The 21,788-nt window shown below is 32.1% G+C and overlaps 1 protein-coding gene across 10 annotated transcripts in view; it reads left to right on the plus strand.

Moving 5' to 3' along the window:
- Positions 1-21,788, plus strand: part of LOC113404168 (hepatic leukemia factor) — a 201,944-nt gene that overhangs the window by 161,857 nt on the left and 18,299 nt on the right. For 2 of the 10 annotated variants that reach the window (XM_026644985.2, XM_026644986.2), the window contains exon 1: positions 18,789-19,076. The exons of 6 other annotated variants lie outside the window; for them this stretch is intronic. In XM_026644985.2, the coding sequence (XP_026500770.1) occupies positions 18,896-19,076 (181 nt within the window). In that variant the 5' untranslated portion in view covers positions 18,789-18,895. Of the gene's footprint in view, positions 1-18,786; positions 19,077-21,788 lie in introns of those variants that run through there. 2 more of the 10 variants (XM_026644983.2, XM_026644987.2) reach the window with 2 other exon arrangements.

The raw sequence follows: 21,788 nt of genomic DNA on the forward strand, positions 1-21,788 counted from the left end.
TGTTACGATGTCTAGTTTGACGTCATGATATCCGATTTAATTCTACAAACATGTTAATGTTATAATCACTGGTGAAAATATATGAAACAATAGTTCGTACTATTGTAATTGTAGTTGTTGCGTTATAGTACGTATCCCAGTGCTACGCGTATCATCTCTACAGTCAAAAAGCATCGCATATGATTACGAGGATTAGTTTTTAGTGCGCGTTTCTATGTTTTGTCACATACTTGTGGATCATAATGTTTCTTGTGCATTTCTCTTTTTAAATAACGTCATTGACATATTTATCGTCTAAAATACACTTCGTATATTAATCCTTTTTTAAATAATATAACAAAGCGTTATAAATATCTAAGAATAAATACGTACTGCACGAAATTAGTCAAATAAATAATGAATATATATAATATTCATAAAGATCGTTAGAAATATACCTAAAACATCAAAAGAAATGTTCCTTTTCATATTATATATATATACTGCCTGTTCTAATTGGAGTAATCAACGATATTTAATAATAAAAACAATATTATAAGCACTATTTACATCTCAATAAACAAAATATTTAAAGCTTATTAATTTACAGATTATAAAATAAATACTATAATTACTTACAGTATTTATAACTAAACAATGTAAATTAATTGTTTAAGCAACGAGCCTAGTTTTAACAATATTGAATAACTAGCTCAGTCGATCTTAAGGATGCTCCAAAACACTAATGTTTTATTAATAAATCTATTAGGTGCCACTGGTAACTATATTTATTCGAATTTTTCCAAAGTGCTATATGCAAACAATTAGCGAATTTTGCCATCGCGATTTAGAATTGTCTACAATTTGACCTAACACCACCTAGTATTCATAAGTTGAAATATATATGTACATTGATTACGTATACAAATATAAATTAAAAATACGTAAAGTTGCCATAAACATCAGCTTGTGGAACTAAAATTATATTAAGAAGCCGTAGAGTGTTTCATATGTGATAATCAGATGTTCTAGTACAATAATAATACGACGCGATGTAAATTTTATAATATTTTGTAGCTTTCAAAACGCACTTCATACAGTCCTTCTAAATAGTCTGATTCTCGTTGATTTATTCCATTTCATAAATACTGTCTGCTTTGTAAAATACTAAATTGAAAATTACTACATTTTTTTTTCTTTTAAATTATTCTTTTGAAATTTTAAATCTTTTGGCGCACTATGGAAAATTGTGAAAGTGATTTTTTATGATGCGCAAATGAAATCTACATGATGTTCCTAAACCGCTCGATTATATGTCAATCCGCCCGAAATTGAAAACTTCACACTTGTCTATATGTTATATGTTATATATTTTTAATGTTTATTTAATTATAAATTTAAATTGTTAATAAACAATTTTGTGAGTGACTTCTATAATAGAGGTGAAAAATTTACGCTGAAGAAGTAGAGGTTCAGAAGTATAGAACGCGTAACTTTTTTTAAATCAAAGTTATTATAGAGCACTGTTTTATTTTTTCACTAAGGCGTCACTTGGGCCGACAGGTGTGACTTACTGTGGGTCGACTTTTTTGATATTTTTGTCGTTTATTTTTGATATTTTTGTATTACAACACGCGATATTTTATTGAAATTAATTATCCTCCCCTTGTCCGCATAACGTAAATATTTACAAATAAAATTTGGTGATAATTTCAACTTCTGAAATGCACGTGTATAGTAAGGTTCATATACAACTTTTCATATTGAGGAAAAAAGATAAAAACAAAATCAGCTTGATTTTTTCCATAAAGGAAAGTTGTTATTATTCACTATAATATGCATGTATTCTACACATAAACAATTCCCTTGAATCACTCTATTTATTGTTGAAAAGCGCATTAAAATACATTGCGTAGTTCAAAAGATCGAAGCATAAAAAATATACAGACGGCGAGAAGCAACTGTTTTATATGTACAGACTACACTGACTTTTATGGGAATTTCCAAAATGATATCCTACTAAAACAAGATCAAATAGTTCCCGATTGGGAGTGAGATGATTTCAAATATGTGCACCTACTAGCTTCAATCACCTCGGCTTGGAATGTTCGGTACTGTCTCATAGACTTAGACATAAGATATTCAGATTATGTTAAATTAATAGGAAAAATGGCGAGAATTCCAATCTTATCCGTTATCGATATTTTTTAGAGACTCAAGTTGATTTTTTCTACCGGGGTAACCTCGTTCCGTGCAGCTCTTAAGAAGTAGTCTCTCTACAAGTCATTTGATTTCGTATATGTGACCTATACTTCTATTACTAATGTTATAAATGCGAAAATTAATCTATCTATCTGTCTGCCTATTGCTCTTTCTCGCCCTAACTACTGAACTGGATTTGATAAAATTTGCTATGAATCAAGCTAGATTCCTGAAAAACTTTTTTATGCCTAGCATCTGACAACCACTATGCTTAAAACGCGAGCGAAGCTGCTTGTGATAACTAAGTACTCTTCTATATGACAAGATTTATTTCTATAATAAAAAATCTTATTAATTATTTAACACCAACTACCCTAAATATACGGGTAAAGTGTTAAGAAAATTCGTCATCAAATATAATAATCACTTTAGACTGGTTACCGGTGTCTTTGTCCACATGTGAGGGATGAGGAGATGTTAGGGATACATTATATATAAGATATCCATTTCATCAAACAGACAAACTTTCACTTTTATACTATTAGTAAAATGCAATCAGAACCTACAGTAGCAACCTACAGCAGTATAGCTACAGTAGTAATCCATTTAACCGCACGGCTCACGTCTTTTTTTGCATGCGTTTATTTTTATTTAATTTTATTTATAGATTTTCGAAACACCATCGGCTTATTCGCATATTATTGAGTAAAAGCAGGAAACGATTTCTTGTACGGTGTGATACACCACTTCAGGCGTTCACATTATACATTTTAAATAACAAAAAAAACTAAACTCCTACATTGTCATATCTTTAAAATAAAAATAAAAATATGAATAGCAGTTTTAAAGAAAAAATAATAATAAATGACTCCAAATAATAAAAAAACATATACCACGAAATGAAAACAATTTAACTTGACACTAATTAAGCAAAGAGGTTAACATTTTCTTAAAACTATTGCTATTATGGATATTTATATCAAATATAATATCACTACAAACTAACAGTTAAATACAAGAAAAAATAATTCTAGCCAGAGGCCTCGTTTGTTAAGAAGTTTTGGAGATCATTTCCTCAGTGCAGATTAAATTCTAGTGTGACAGAAATTAATTCAAAACTTATAGATATCCTCACGATGCAAGCATAAGATGAACCCTAAAATCAAATTAAGCATAGCATATCAAGACAGCTTGGCCATGAAAAGTCTTGATATTTGGTCAATTGACGTGTACTACGGACCCATTTAAGATCTTATACGAATATTATATATATTTTTTTATATTAAGCTGTAATTCGAAACATAATAATGGTCTACGGCTCATATCTTTGTCTGAACCTGGTGGTAGGTCTTTTTGCAAGGTGATATGATTATGCAATCCCGTCTGTGTAGGTGTACCGTAGACTTAATATTTGTCCGGTTTAAAGGCACCAATTATATAAACACTGGTGGTTGGTGGCTACTTACCATCAGATGGCTGATTTGAAAACTTTCAATCTGCACTAGGGCAGCGGAGTGATCAAGGTCAAAACCATCCTCTCAAGGCTCCTCTCCAGAAGACCTTTCCCAAACACGGCTCAGATGTTTTCGGTCTGTTAATACTGTGACTTTACGCTGTTGGATTCCCAATAAATAAAACTACTGATTTAAATTTCTCAAAACAAGCGGCAAGTTTTTTTCAAAGAAAATTAAATTCATTTCGATAAATTTATTATTACAATTATTATTAGACAAAAAAGAGTAGCTGGACTTTATCTACGCAATCAATCCGCCCTGAAAGTGCCATTTGATTTGTTTACAAACGTTTAATTTTTTTTTTATAAAAGAATTGTATTTTAAAATGAAAAGAAATTTTATATAAGTGAAAATTTTGTTGAAAATTAATATAAACCATTGTTTTAAAAAAATCATATATATTGTCGGAAATATGAAAATTATTCAAGCGTTTATATTCCCATATTCATTACAAGACAGAACTATAATCCGTATTAAATATAGACAATCTTACATTTTTATTGCAAAGGAATAGTTGAATAAAATTCTATGACATAAGTCTGCCTTTAAATCGTGTCGGAGCGAACATTTCAAAGCATTGTATTTATTGTAAATAAAAGAAAAATATTAGCAATAATAGAATGGCATTTAATTAAGTAAATAGAACCTGCTATTACATAACTACCATAAATATATATTTATTATAAATGAACAGCTACTGCTGATCATGGATGAACTTTAACAGATTTTAAAAAAGGAAAGGACTTATGTGGGCGGGTGCAATTTATTAATGAAAACGATCATTACATTGTATAAAACAAAGTCGCTTCCCGCGGTCGCTCTGTCCCTGTGTATGCTTAGATCTTTAAAACGACTTTTGATGCGGTCTTTTTTAATAGATAGAGTAATTCAAGAGGAAGGGTTTTGTGTATAATACTTGTATAATATTCTAGATAAACTCTAATAATTTCAGAGTTTAATGTTCAGTCTTTAATGTGATGTCGTAAATAAACACATTTTTTTCGGCATATATTGCAAACGCCTGGAAGAACCCTTCGAGAAAGTTAAAATTAATGTACTACAATATTGTACACTGTTGGAATATGTCTATATCTTAGAGATAAACCATAATATCCGTTTTTTTTCCTTTTTACAAGAAATAGTAGCCACTATTATATCTACGAAGTAATTTGAATAAATCCAAGACATTGCATATTTAAATGCAGGTACATAGCGGTTTGTAGTTGTAATGTCTAATGACAAAAAAGCTCTTAAGGTTGTATATAAAAACGTTCTATAGTGTATTCAGTATCAGTTTAGTTTAGTTAAATATAGGTCCTAACGAAGGAAGAACAATAATAGTGTATACTAACCTCATTGTAAAACAGTTGTAAAAATGATTACTTGACACGAGGCTGCTTTCCGAAACGGCGGTAGAATTTAAATATTGACGTTTCAACAATTATTTATTTGTGTAAAATATATTTGATTTTAAGTTTTTTTTTATTATGGTTTCGGTAGGCGGACCAGCAGTGATCCTGATGGTAAGTGATCACCGCCGCCTATAGACAATGGCGCTGTAAGAAATATTAACCATTGGACCCTTGGGAAGTAAGACGTTATGTCCCTTGTGCCTGTAGTTACCCTTCAATATCTGATGAGTGGGTGGTACCTAGCCAGAAGACTTGCACAAAGCCCTACTACTGCCTAATGTCATCGGAATTGGTTAATTGTAAATTTTTATTTGGGAGTACGTACAAAGTTTTGAAGTCGGTTTATTTCTGACGAAGTTTTCTAGCACCAGTGAGCAGAAGAGCAGGGATTCCTGCTCTTTATAGAACTTTGTTTATTGCCGAACAGCAATAGAAAATATTTTTTTGCGATATAGTTAGAATAGTTAGTGAGTATTACAAGGTCATAACACCTTAGACCTGTAGCTGGTAGCGTATCCAGAATTTAATTTCTATGAGCGGTGGTATTTTTTTTGGTGGTGGTATAAACTATGAATGGTATTAGCAAATCGATGTCAGCATGTTAACGTGCACATAGCGAATGGGCGTCAGGTGGAAACAGACTAATTTCTAAAAAAAAAGATTTAGTTGTATCATACACATGCACATATAATCCCCGTAGTTGACTCTGTCTTATTCATAAGGACTTCAATAAATATGATGATATTCATGAATCCAAGGCAATAATAACTTGGAAAATCATGAGCGCGTTGAATGTCGCGGCAAGAACACTATCAGTGTTTCTCTGTTTAATAGCAATTCTGATTATCTACTAAAAAAAAGTAATTATATACTTGAATTAATATTATATATATATTCTGAAGTAATACAATCATACAATTTAAATAATATTAAAGTAACACATACTTACTACAAAACGTGATTTTGCAAATAACTTAAAATTTTCAGATTTTAAGAATTACCGAAATATGAATTTCTATCGCAAAAACAATCTTTTTTATACCCAACCAACACAAACTGACTTATTAAAGTTCTCAGCAACACCATCGAATAGCAATCTATCACTTCGACATTTAAAAGCAATTAGATTTTAGTTAATCTATGTAGTTACAGTTCTTTATTATAGAAATGTTATTCTTGAGTTTCAAATCGTGCATAAATTAAGAAAAAAAACAACACATCAATGCTTTGTGTAATTACCGAGTCGATGTAGAAAAAGTTCATTAGTTTTCTATGTTGTCTTGGGTCTGGGTGTTTGTGGTACCGTCGTTATATCTGATTTTCCATAACACAAGTGCTTTAGCTACTAACATTGGGATCAGAGTAATGTATGAGATGTTGTCCAATATTTATTTATTAATATTTATTACGATAACACTTTTCAATGATAAATATTATTACGGATATCAAATCTATCGTTTACCGGACAATATCAAATGAACATAAACAGTTAGCGAATGCGGGATATAAGATTTTTAGCTCCACATATATCCGATTATCTAACATGTGCAGGTTGTCTCACGACGTATTCCTTCGTCACCGAGAAAGAGATACGTCAGTGCTTCCTCTGTTTTGATCCTGCAATGTTTGATAAAATTTACGCATCCTAATCATGCATTGATCAGAGTGCTTGCAAAATGAAAAATAAGAATCGTAAAACGTATTCCCATAATAGCAAATTCAACAGGAAAATTATTGATACAATAGACAGTCCCGCGCGTGGATCGTATTGAATTTTCAATTAAATTCATAAGAACCTCTCGCGACCTAACACCCGACACATTTTCAATATGAAAAACACCGTGTGCCGTTTTATATTTTGTCTCATATCTCAAATCCCAGACATCTTATCTTGATGAGACATTAGACTATTTGTGAATCAATGAGCAAAGAACTGAAAACTACATTGAAATGGTTTCAATAGATTTTATTTAAAACGAATACAGATAGGCGATCTTACCTACCTACCTACAATACGAAAAGTGTTCCTGACAAATTTGTTAGATACATATTTTTATTTTGTTCTTTCCTGGAACTCAATGAATGATATTTTATTTCTTTATTTCAATACTGGAATAACTGGAAATAAAAAAAGCAGTCTTCCAATAAGTTTTATCCAGAAATTAGATTACATAGCATCTCAAAATCAAAATATACTTTATTCAAGTAGGTTTTTACAAGCGCTTTGGAATAGTCATTTTATAATAAAAGTTTCGTCATTTTCTATAAAATTCAAACCAATCTGTTGATTCCATTTACCGTAGAACTGTCGATCTCCACGTGTTTATATCTGTACGACACTCGCAACTTCATTTAAATTTTCCTTCTTGTTTCTGTCTTTGTATAAGCGGGCCTAAGTTTTTATTTTAAGTCTGTAAATGTTATTTCAAATTCGAGAACAATCTACTACATTCGATTTATCGCTAATAATAATTTATTATGATTGGACTGGAGAACTTAAACTGTTCTGGAAAGTAAGGTACGTGGATGGACAATTACCGAAAACTACTATTAAAACTATTATTAAAACACCCCACGCAAACATATATGTTAACTCAATTTATAATATTTATTTAATAAATCTGAACTCCTGAATCATCATAGTTAAATTAAATAGTTATCATAATTTAATTATCCATGAAGGATTAGTTGAGCCGTTAAAGAAATTCTCAAAACCTACATACTTTTAAGTAACATATTGAGCTCAGATCTATATATGAAGTAGGTATACTTCAGCCATAAAAATTGTTTAAATATTTTATTTTATTTAACAAATAGTATGTAGCTCCATAGATTTTTATATAAATATATTGTATTTTTTATAATATTTTTTACTATAACTTATGTTTAAAAGAAATATACAATTCAAATTTAACATCGAAATCAGCTATATCGCTTTAGTTAGTACCGCTTGAAATTATACTTTCTATAAAATCAATTAAATAAATAATGCAGCTAACACAATTACTACGTTGAAAAATAAACAAAGAACGTCTTAATAAGCCTTAGAGTTCATATATACGTTCTTCACTTCGTCAGCATAAAAGTTCACGCGACCGCCGCTAGATGGCAGCTCATACATAAACGTGGAATTTAATCTAAAAAGTTTTTACTTAGACCTCATTCATAATTCAAACTGTTTTAAATCAATAGAGGCTACCGATTTCGATCTCGAGTCATAATCATCGCAATACCGTATGTGTTTACAAAAAATTACCGCGTCTATGTACCTACCTATGTCGCTTTGCAAGTTAAAAAGTTATGTGGCTTGATATAAGTGACGCCTTTTTAATTTGTGAAACAAATGTATTGGATTTAAATATATAATATATTTATACGATCGAATTTGTCTCAATACATGGTTACCTTATGTTACTAAAATAAAAAATGAATACATTATTATTTACTAAGTAATTCTTCGTACTTGCGATTTGATGTTCGTTTGTTATAGAAAGTTTTATTTTTTATTTATATACGACCCAGAGACGAGAACAGTAGCTACTCAGTTACATTACCCGTCTTTTACAATAAATACCAAAGTTTATAAGAATACGGGAGTAGGGTATGGGGACTGCACTAGAGTGTTCGTTTATAAAGTAAATTTAGTATTATACTAATTAATTCTATCACACATCTTTTTTGAAAATACCCGCCATATTCGCGTGTAAGGATATTGATCAAATTTTGTTAAACGTCATAAACGGTTGAAGAAAACATCGTGAGGAAACTTGCACTTTGAAATGTTTTATTAACTATTAAGGGTTACTATTTACGGGTTGTAAAACAAATGCTATAAAGTAAAAGTAAAAGTATACTATGAATAGATTACAAACCTTATAGGAGTAAGGCATCGAACCTAGTCAGAATATAATTTGACACAGATAGTTTTTCTTTAGATATTTTCTTTTACGGGATCAATTATAGACACAAAAATACTTGGAAATTAAATGGTGCTTGTCCGGGCTTGAACCTGCTATAGTAAATAAAATGGCACGTGTTCTAACCACCGAGTCATCTTAAATAATTTACTAACTACTACCACAACTAACTTAAGTCGTATTATTTACTTGCTTACATTTTAATTTAATCTGATTCGCCACAGCACATTCCACCGGAGATTAAATATAAATAGTTCAATGTAACGTATGTGCTTCGGTATTCTTAAAATAATTGCCATTACAAATTATGATACGGTATAAAAATCCGAGACAAAATGCCTCAGTGTCATCTCCATTGTCATTTCATTCGCAATTGGGATAAAACCCCAACCACTCATATATTCTAACGCCAAACATTACTAAGCCTTATCGTGTTCCAGGTCGAAGACTGAGTGTGCCAGTGTAGCTACACTAGGGGCACTAGGGGTATCTTAGTTCCCAAGGTTGGTGGCGCATTGGCGATGCAGGGAATGGTTAAAATTTCTTACCATACTTGCCATCAGGGCGCTCATTTGCCCGTCCGCCTACCAAATCTTAAAAGATCAACTGGAAGACCCTACCAGACTGTTACTTGAAAAAATGATACATTTTTAAATTTTTATATATATTAGAAACGATGAAGAAAAAATCTTCTGCCGAGAATTGTACTTACAAATTAGTCGATACAATTCGAATAGTAATTTACATATATTTCGATCACTTGACCTCGACCGCATCTTATAAATACCTAAAGCAATGTATAACTGTCACAGTCTTAGAATCCATTCAAGGTATAGCGCTACACAGCGCTTTACAGCGCTATAATTTTAATGTATATTCACTCTACGCTTTTCGTATCTCTTAATATCATTACAACATTATTTTTAATTGGTTGGCAGGTTTACATACGGTCATTGTGACATTATATATATTTTATTTAAAATTATATATATTTGAAAACCATGTGCAGTTGAACAAGCAAGTTATAGTTGGACGAGTAACCCAGTATAATTACAAGCGCAAGGGACGTAGCATATCGTATGCCATGGTCGGCAGCGCGTTGACTGTGTAGAGCGTACTTTATACTTATAGAGCTAATTTTCGTTTACAATTTCTATTTACATCATTGTTCCTTAAGTGGTATTCAGAAAAAATAAATAATTCACCAAAACAGGAACGGCCCCGTTTCATATGCGTGACTTTCACTCGGCCTAGATTTTGTTATCAACATCCAGCATAGCTCTTTACCTTAAAAATTCGCGTCAATTTCGCGAGTGCGTTCCATTCTATTTATAAGACGAAGCGATTCTTTACCGTAATTTAAAATTATGTTACGAAATTGAATTTTAAATATTTATGTCGGTTAATGTTTTTCCATATTTAGCCAAATCTTGATTAAAGTTTTCTGTAAATGTTTAACAGATTATAAACACAATTTCAGACATAATATTTTCAATTTTCTTTTAGTAACAAAAGTAAAAATATATTTAATTTGAAATATTATTATCTTTTAAATCGAAGATAAATAAGTAATTATTTTCATATTTATCACAAAAGAACGGAGATGAAGTTTAGATTATCCGAATATCTATTATATCTATTTATTTCGTTCAAAAATACGCAGGATACTAACTATTGTAAAATCATCTTACTAAATAAAATTAAAATTCTTATGTGAGCATGATTGTCATGTTCTAAATAAGTTTAAATTTTGAATATGTCAATAAATATATATTGAAACAATTATCTCGTTTAGAACAAAATTCAAAACACCATTATTTTAATTTTTTATCTGTGAACATTTGAAATAAAACAGTGTTCGCTTATGCATCTTAAGCAATGGTAAACATGCTTCTTAAAGCGGATGTCAAATGCATATGATTAATTCGCACCTTCTGAGATAAACTGTTACGAACGAAATATATAACATTATAAAATAAAAAGAAAATAACCACCATTTTTTCAAAGTATATATATATATATATGTGTATAAAGGAGGCGCATTAAATTGTCAAATTTTTAATAAAAAAAAAACTTAACAAATATAACTTAATTTATATTTTTTTGCTGTCCTTACTCTTAGTCGTCTCACGCACACTAAGACACATTGTAAGCACGACTGTCACTCATACTAATGCACGCCGATAATTATTTGACGTGGAGGGGCGCGCCTTCAAGAGCGAATAGATCTAGAAATTTATTTAACATACATACTATATATTTGAATAATATAAAAAATATAACATATAAAAACAAAATAGGTACTTATATATATTATTGCGTCAATTATTAAATTGAACAAACACACTAGCATTACATTTTCGCACGGATACAAAACTCACGGAAATGACATTCACGCGTTTTCCGTACGCTACTATTGTTTAGCGGCTTTGCTCCGATGAAACGTATAATGGGTCGAAGAATTGTAGTAAGAAGTTTAAACGTTACGATTTTCCAAGAGTTTTAACCAATCAATTCATCTTTAATCAACTTAGAATAACGTTTGATAATAAATATAACTGTAATTTTGAGAAGCCGGAAATGAATTCGAAATAAAAAAGCGAAATTTTAAAATTAAACAAACCTTTTCCTATGTTAGTATTGTATTGTATTTAATAATATAAATTACAGATTATAAACAGTTTTTAATTTATTAAAGCACAAACGAAATCTGAATAGGTATGTTGCGGTACGTTTAGGTGATTTCTGTAAACTCTCAAACCAGTCAAAAACGGTGAAAGTTATATCCAAGTCGAAGTCGCCTACGATAACGTCACTACCCATCTAAGTTTTGATCGTGTTTATAAAATAAATCATGAACTAAAGTAAATTTGCTTTTACTCACAGCGAATAAAAACCGTTAAATAATTAATCTATAATAATACTATAAATTTGAAAGTAGCTCAGACTGAACAGAGTTTCATGTTATTTGCTATGAAGTAGGGGTTATTTTTTATGCCTATCACCCGACGACCAACCCCTAAAATGCGAAGACGCGAGTCACAGCTGGTATATATGTATATTATGTTTATATAAGATATATTGGAGATTCCTAAATTTCGATATTATTGAATACATTACCATACATTTGTCATATGTTTTACATACTATCTAATTTGCTGTAAGTAATTTTATACAGGCCAACCGACAATTACTAAAGGTGTATACATAGATATATGTATATACCAGTCGCAGTTAACGTATAATCTCATTTAATGTTGTTAAAATTAAAATAAAATAAACCTATAAATCTAGACAGTCGAATTAATTAAATAAAAATATATGTATGTATTATTGTGACCGGTTCATAAAAATATTATATATTATGTATGAGTGTAGAATTAGTAACAACATAAATATGTAACTCGTTACCAATGTGATACATCTCAAGTGGGTTGTATGAATGATGCAGGATACAGATGACCAGAACGGTCAGTACTACAAGGTTCTGAGTTTCAATTTCGGCGCGAGTGAAAGTCTATATTTTTGAGAAAGGAAAAGTAGTTTTTTTTTTGTGCTGAGATCCGATCCGCGAGCGCCTATACCGCCCCTCTCCTCTACGAAAGTGAAAGTCTTCCAACTTTCGGCAACACCTCACTCGGCCAAGACAATGGTTTCTGTGATCCGATTTTTTTTCAACCATTTCAATTAAGTGATATTATTAAATCAAAGAAATAACTTTCTATCATTTTTTTATTTTTTGAAAATAAGAATAATAACTATCGCTTAACAATTTTTTGTAGAAATAAGGTTTTTTTTTTTATTTGAATTCGTTTATAGTCAATGAAGTTAATGTGGATTTTATGTTCAGTGTTAACATCTGTTAGTTATTCAATTGATAATCGAAAGCACTTTTAACCGAAGCATACTTTCAATCATATTTAAGCAACAAAATCAAATGTCAATATTGTTTTTTGAATAAATTTTGGTAAAATCTTACTTATATTTCTCAGTTGAATCCAGTGGATTTTAATACATTGGTTCACCCAAAGCACATCTATTTTAATCTCCTTAAAGTGATAGATATTTTTATACTAACATCTTAAAGAAACTTTAAGTGGGCAATGGAACGATTGCCTCTAGGCCTTTTTTTTACATCAGAAAGTATAAACTATAATTTATGATGAATGGATTGACTTCGCAATTTATACCCAATGATTGCCTACAAAACATTTTAATATTTTATGTTAATTATTTGTGTAGTAGGTACATTTCATTAAACATATATTATATACACATGAAATGTATATTAGCTGACTGTATTTATAAACACCAGTGTGAATAGTGCGTGTGTGTGCGTGCGTTTTCTTTTTTTTTGTGCTAAAAAAACAAACTTGAATTATTCCTCAGAGCTCTTTTCGGAACAAACATATTTTACTTTTCTATTAATAATAATTTGAAAAACATAGCAAGAGCCTTCTTCAAATTTCAAACCATTTATTTAAATTGGTAAAAATACTACCAATAATTCAGAAAGAATAATTTCGCTAACTGGTTATTTAATGAAATAATAATAATAATTAATTAATTTCAACATCAAGTGTTTTCCCAGTGCAATAATATATACTTAATACACCTATAAAATGATAAATGAAAAAAATAATAATAATACACCGTAATATTTATCTCGAAGAAAAATAATTCACATTTTATTACAGGGCTATCTATATCGGAACTTTAATAAAATTTCCAGTAAGATTCCGTTTACATTTTAACGCTGAACACTTTAATAAAAACAGTAAAACGAACCTGTATTATTTTCTAATTACTCGATAAGAAAAATTAATAACGTGAAGTTATATATATATTAAAGTTGAAAGAAAATTGTCGACAATCTGTCTGCAGATCTGTCAACAGTTCCTTTGTTGGCAAAACCATAACATGGACACAAAAAAAGTGCAAAATAGTTGTTGAGCTCTTTCGAAATGTCGCCAAAATTGTATATACCATTTTTCAATTAAATCATGGATTTTACAATGTCATGGATGGCAATTAATATAAATGATATTAGTTAAAGTTGTTAATAGGCAAAATAACAACTTGTTACTTTTTTATTATTTTTGTACATAAAAATTACGATTCATACATTAAAATTTAGACCACAGCCAAAAGAAAATTAAAAAAAAAAGTTCTGTATGATAGCCTTAACGGAAGAACCGTAGTAAAACTAACGCTTAAATCGACTTACTAAATTCGTTAATTTGTCAATTACATACAGTGAATACCGAAATAATTATATGTGTAATGTCTTTATGATTGGCGTAATTCATTCGTCCGTACTTCGTTACAAATCTTTTTTTTCATACTGTTTTATTTGTCCTCCTTTGTACCTGCGGCTTTCCGTGCATTAATCGGGTTAAATGAGCCTATCGATCCTTTGTTTCGGTAATACGCTACGCAATCAAAGATAGGCTAGGAAATGAGCAAAATTTTCAAACACAAACGGCTTATTTAGGTCGCATCTGGTACTTAATTTTGTATTTGTTTGAGCTGCAATTAGGTACAAACTAAATAAAGCATCTCAACGATGGAACTCGAAAAAAAAAAAAATTCTCGATTAAATCTAACGCGTGTCCTTGGTCAAATAAATTTATCCTCCACTCGAAAATATAACTCTGGTGAAAATATACTACCAGTTTGTCTTCGTTAAATATACATGTTTACAGTATCGACGTAGAGAACTAAAATTATGAAATGATAGATTTTTCTGTCACGAATTCTTATTTAACAGACCTGTGTCTTAATTTGCACAACGTCCCACCACTTAATGCTTTGGTACCTGCGTACTATTTGAACTAAATTGATGATTGCTGTATAAACAAGTCCCTTAGTTAGTGCTTACGACGACTACAAGATTATATGGGATTTTCGTTCAAGCCTGTCAAAACCCAGTGCAAAAATATCCGGGCGCTGCGAATTGGGGGCGCCTTATATTTTGGCGCGAAAGGAGATCGCCTAGACACTGCTTGCTTGCAGGCTTGCACTGAATGATATATTTAAGACAGGGCTGTTCATTGTCTATAAAAACTTATCCATAATGAAGACTGTAAGCTGATAGCGTATGACTGTCTTACACGATATGTTGTATCGGAACCGCGTCGTCGATGTTGTTTTATCTCAGATACTATAGTATCAGTGCTAGAAGAGTTACACGTTTCGGTGCGGGTTCAAGTTCGATCCGATAATGTAGGGTTATCAGTTTCCCCCACTTCCTGCGCGCGCGCACATTATGTCGATTGATGCGGATTAAATCTAAGTAGACTGCTAATTATTTTTATAAATCATTTAAATATTCGTTTTCACCAAGTCTGATAATTATACCTACTAATAAATTTTAACCGAAGATTGTAGGTTTAAAAACCATTTAATTCGTATGTTTTCATTTAGAGTTTACGATGAACTTCAGGCAGGGCAGTGAAAGAAAACATCGTATCATACCCAAATCGTAGAAGCGTGGTAAAACAGTACATTAAATTCGAGACCTTTCCTCAAAAGGGAAAAAGTAATAGCCCCGCTCTCGGATCTTCTACTTTAGTATTCATTAAACTATTACTAAATGACACACGAATACGCAATGCTATGACAAAATTATATGAACTAAAATGAGGCCTTCCAAACTGAGCGTGAGTGCAGTGTCGTTATGCACCGCCACGAGCTGAATGAATTAAAAAGGCACAATAATCCGCGCCATTCATATTATTCCTGTATATAGTTTAAACTTATACAAACGAATATACAAAACATTGCTGCTTTAACGAGAGTGATTTATTTAAAAGTGTGTTGTACATATTTTAATACATACCGTTTCATGTATTGTACCTAAAGACAGGTACTAACAATTTAAAAATAAAATAAATTACGTGTCATTAAAAAAAAAAAACATTATAAGTAAAATTCGAAAACATATCGCAAAGAGAAAATTATCTCAATGAAAAACATCTAACTACTGACTGAGTAACCAGGTGGCTAGTTAACGCATGTTTTTATAAACAATGTTACGTCACCTGCGCCAGCGCATGCTACCTGTCCTCACACTAGCGCACACCCATTATGTATATAATTTACTTATACATTCATACAATAACTTATGTTTTGTATATAACTTATCTAAGTAGTTACACTACGTTTACGATTTTTGATGCACATACACATTGGCCTTAATCTTGGATCATTGGACTCTATAATTATTTCTAAATAGCTAATTCAATAACCTGTATTAAGGATATTCGACCCTCTTCCCGAAAGTAGATATAATCAAAATACATCAGAATTGTATTAAACATGTATTTCGCCAATTATGCTTTACGTTTAAATACTTGCAAAGTGAGTTTTTTTTTATCTTATTTCACAACAGGATCATAAAATATAAAAACTATCTTTATAAAAAAAAAGAATGTAAATATCAATTTTCACTCAAGGAAAATTGTTAGCTTTTGTGTTAATAAGTTTCTTTGATTTTATTCATTTGTGAGTCCTTTCTGCAAGTCTGCTACGGACGGTATTTTTTAAATTAAAGTAATTTGATTTACTGTTACGATAATGTAATACTGTTTTCTATGTCAAACAAAAATATTACAGCACAGGAACTTCGGTTCAGAGATATATAAAATAAAGTACTCGTTACATATTTGTTATTTTTTTCTTAAATTACGTATGCAAGGATTACAATTGATTTATACATTTAATGGCCTGCTAAAATCAATGTTCACAAAAAAAAAACAAGGGTAATCTTTGTCATTATGACACATGTGTTCGCTCATGAGCGAAGCCTTCAAAATTGTTTCACTCGTACCAACAAAACTGTTCACAAACGCATTTCATATAAAGAACTGAAGCAATTTATTATATTATTGAATTGCTTCTAACCACGGGACTTAAGTGATTATGTTCCTTGAGTCAGTATTCACTCTTCCTACAGGAACCAAGCGATACGAAGCAAAATTGTTAGCAGCTAATAACACTGCGTCGGTAATTACGGGCGTGTTGTTGAAGAAATTCAAAGGATTATTTAAAAAGGGCAAAATGGTTCATGCTACGTTTCCATATATAATACAATAATTACGTTCAATTGTAACAAAACTTAATGATACGTTTCATATTCATTTCCTTATTCACTGGACCAACGTTTACTGTGGAAAATTAGGGAAAAAGAACTGTTGAACATCACGTTTACAACAGAGACTATTGTATTGTATGTCTCGGTTCATCAATAGCTCGCCGTCCTTAACTAAAGTAGTATTTAAGTACAAAAATGTACCTTGTTGTACACAGCCGGGTATAGTTTCTGGAATTTTCGATTTCTTAGTAAAGGAATAAAAAAGAATAATAAGTAATATTTACAAACTGCATCGAAGTTTTCTAATCGATAAAATATTGTTTCAAACAAAGGGTTTGAGAAGCTGAGCCATCTGGTGTGGACCAAAACACCATTGTTTGATCGATCGGACGATAGCACAACGCCTGCACCTGTGGCTTTTGTTTCGTGGCCATAATCTTGATCATTTTTTAGCATTTCATGTAAAGAGATGACAACGTAAGAGTTATTCACTCGGTGGTAGGGATTTATGCAAGCCTCCTGGGTACCACCTACTTATCACACATGGTACCACCAAAACAGGAATACTTAGTATTATTGTGTTCGGTGAGTGAGTCAGTGACTATGAAGTACCTGCGCAAGGTGTTCATAACATCTCAGTGCCCAATGGGTTGTTGATGGTTAACATTTCTTAGAGTCTTCCTTGGACCGCTTACCTGTATTACAAATTTAAAAAATTCTGAAAAATCTTCTGAAATTCAATAAAGGTTTACACAATTCAACAGAGAAATTGCGTCTGTGTTCCGCGTTACTTTCAAATTTTCTTTCGTCAAGTATTTCGTTACGATATAAGTCCGTACATGTCCTCAAATACCACGATTGCCGTCAGTTAGCATCGAAGACTCTTACTTAAGATAGCTCTTACTTACTGATTAATAATTTCGAAGAAAAAATACTATTATCAAGTTTGAAATCAGCGTTTTATGCTCTGAATATTTTAGCTGAAGTGGCGTTTGCCCCACGTTAGGATTATGGAGATTAAAATGTATCAAGTCTCAGACAAGCCGTCTATTTAATATATAATGTAATGTCTTTAGAGAAACTCTACGGAAGCATACACTTGACGGACTGGCTATTAAAATGATTATAATAAAAATTTTATCATGTTTAATAATTTCTTAGCGCAATGCTGATGTCAAAATTTAACGAAGATAAGAATTCAACGCGCTGCGTCTATTTTGGTCAAGTTTTGTGTGTGATTGAAAATGTTCATTTTCTATATTTTCCTTTTATAAGCAAATGGTTTCTTTATATGTCTTAGAACAATATCTATTTTTTTAGTTCAGAACCGGTTTCAATAGGTACACTGTTAGTAATTACTAACGACGTTGGAAAATCTTCATAATTTTAAGCTACGTCTTTATACAGATGCTATAAGGCATCGCTTTACGTATCTGAGATAAAGCTGACCCGATCGCTAATGGAATCTTAGGATGTATCGCTTGTTTACAACAATGCGCGTGCGCATGTTATGTGTGCCGGTAATCGGTTATCATTGGCGAGAGTGATCGTGCATCAGTATTATGTCATTCGCACGGGGGCCCGACACGGCAGGGCTTCGCCGGTGGAGCCGAGAGGTGGGGGTGTGGGGTGGGGAGGCGGCAGGGGGGCGCGCACGCCGGCCGTCCGCTGCGAGGAGACTCGCGCGCTGCTCGCCGCCGCGCACGCACGCCCGCGCACTGGCCAGCGCCACCCGCGCGCCTCGCGATGTGTTATCAGTGACGGAGTACCTACCTCATGGAGTACCAGCACCCGCAGCCCGTTCAGCCCCTCGGCCCGCCGGCGCCGCCCCCGCAGTTGCTACCGCCGGCGCCGCCACCCCCTCTGCCCTCGCTGCCCCAGCTCCAGCACGGTCACGTTCAGGACGACGATCGATGGAGCCAATACCACATCTGGAGACAGCACGTTTTTGTCAATGGTCAGTTTCGCACCGTGTCATCGCGGGAAGATCGCGCACTTTCTCTCCAGCGCGCTCGTCCCCGGGCAGGGCTCGCCTCGGCACCGGCCGAAAAGAGAAAGCGGGCGACCGTAACCCGCGATCGGAACTTTTTGACTCATCGAAATTTCTTTGTTCCCTTGATTCTTGACTCGCCTCTCGATTCTAACTTTCTCAGCATCCTACTTTTCGCTGTCGTAACAGTTTTGAGCCTATGTTTGATTCTTATTTTACTTATCGTATGTTTCGTTAGAATTTTGATTAAATTGTTGAGCGTCTCATAGAATATTACACTGTACGTAAACTATTCTGCTGTCACGTTCTTCAGATTCTTTCGAACATGTGTGCGAAAGAAAGAGTAAAGGAGCTTATGTAAATGACACGAGGCGTAGGTTTACGGAAGGCCGCGTGTCCGGCCACAAAGGCGATTAGAGTGGTATCGGGAAGCCCTAGTGTACTAGTGTAATGTACACAACACCGTATAGCCAAATCGAACTCTCGTCCATGGTAAATTGCATCTCTAGTTCACTGGGTCAAAGATTATTGCACAGCTCATTATCTGAACTCGATGTTGATAAATTAATACATTTCGTTGAGGCAAAACATGTTAGATATATTTTAATTTACGTAAAATATTACAAAGTTAATTTTAATTTTTATATTACCTGCTCACGTTGAATTAACTTAATTTATGAAACTCTTACTATAGGTAGTCGATTTTTCATGTTTAATATTTAATCGAATTCAATAAGAATAGGACCGTGAAAATAGTGATACGGTCGTGATCTGTTTCGATATATTATTGATCATACGTCGTGGACTCGCGCGTTATCGATTCACGTTCAAACTGTTGATTATCGTTTTGAAAGCGATATTAAAAAAAAAAACGATCAAGACGAGTTTTTTTTTAAAAATAATTAAAATAATAAACATTAAAATTCAGTCTGTAATTGTCAAAACGTATTATGAATTATTCATAATTACTGAAAGCGTTCTGCTGAATTATGAAAAGTAACATTTATATTATGAAATATCTGAAAGTTTTATTACATATGTTTTTTTTTTTACTCAACCCAAAGTAAATAAGGTTCAATTATGATTACCAAACGATTAATATTTAATACTTGTTTACAGATAATCTATTTCATAGTTAAACCGAACAGACGGACGTATAGTTTCATTATTTTTCAATTACATTTTCTCAATATGACGTTGATTTTCTATTGTATTTTATAAAGTACACCGAGATGTTTCCGTAGAGGAAAACGCTTCAAGATATAGCAGATATATATCATACATACATATAGTTAGATAAATAGTTATTAATTATTAATGTTAAAGAACTTAGAACTGTTTCTATTATGTATAGGTAAGATTTAATAATTGTTTATGCATGTTTTTTAAACAGTTGAAACAAGTTTAAATAAATATTTTACTAATTAAATATATAACATAACGAAAATTTGACGTTTTTATGACTTTAGGGTTAATGATTGATTAACACGACAGTTAGAAAAGAATTATTTTCTATTTAGTTGTTAGGTTATAATTTAATTTTTAATACAGTAATTTGATCAGTTTAATTCATTCACATTTGATAAAAACCCAATAATCGGCAAATATCGATGCTTAGATATTACGTCACAACCTCATTCATAATGAGGAACATACAACACTAGTTATGTATAAGGTATTAAGCTAGCAAACGTCAAGTTGTTTCGTTGCGTTGTTATTCACAGAGCTAATTATGTTAACAATTACTTCAATGCAGTATCCATAATAACAATACAACGTTAAAAAGTCAACATATATTTTATTGAAATAGCCTTAAGCAAGCTGTGAACTGTTCGAAATTTAAATTTTTACCGTAAATAAAATCATGAACGAAACTCAGTGGATAATCTTATATATAGAGAAATTACGTTGTATAAAATGTGTGTTATTTTCGATCGGAATCTATAAGAAATCACCACACTAATGTTTAGAAGGTTACACGTGTCCACAGCACTCAATCACATGTCGAAGGCGACTATAATTGTTATTCGCTGTATACATATTTTGCGCCTATTTCAGTATAAACTCAAACCTATCTAGGTACTTGTTTTCCGTCTCGATATCGTAGCTCAATTGTTTCAAAGGTTTAATAACTTGTAAACTTCAATGAATTAGTTGCTTATTAAATATGTTCTTACATGAATATGCTTTATACGTATTTATTTGTTTTTATAGTACTTATGTCGATGTTAAAAAACGTTTACGTATTTCTGATTGCAATATAATGTATGAACGTTAATAATAAAAAATCAATTTCATAAAGATTCCATATTTAATTTATGCTGCGCAAGATTAGCTCCGTGGGTTATTTTGATCAATTCGAGCATGGCCGCGCACTTTCACTCCGAATATTTGGGAAAAAGTAGCGACCTTCTCGTGGCTTTCTCTAAAGGCCCCTCGCACCCGGCCCCCCGGAGCACATGCTTTCTTCCGCGTTCTGCCTACAGAGCACTTTTACTTTTAAACTTGACAATGCTCTCGCGAGATGATTTTTATCAATTGTCTGCCACACTATCACATTGACCCCCATTTATATGTCTTATATACGTATATACATGACAACGTGCTAAAGGTTCCGGTCAGTGCGGAAATGTTTTTTAAATATGTAGCTCTTAAATAATTTCAATAGTTAGGATTTAT

This window comes from Vanessa tameamea, chromosome Z (assembly GCF_037043105.1).
Source record: "Vanessa tameamea isolate UH-Manoa-2023 chromosome Z, ilVanTame1 primary haplotype, whole genome shotgun sequence".
Taxonomy (NCBI): Eukaryota; Metazoa; Arthropoda; class Insecta; order Lepidoptera; family Nymphalidae; genus Vanessa; species Vanessa tameamea.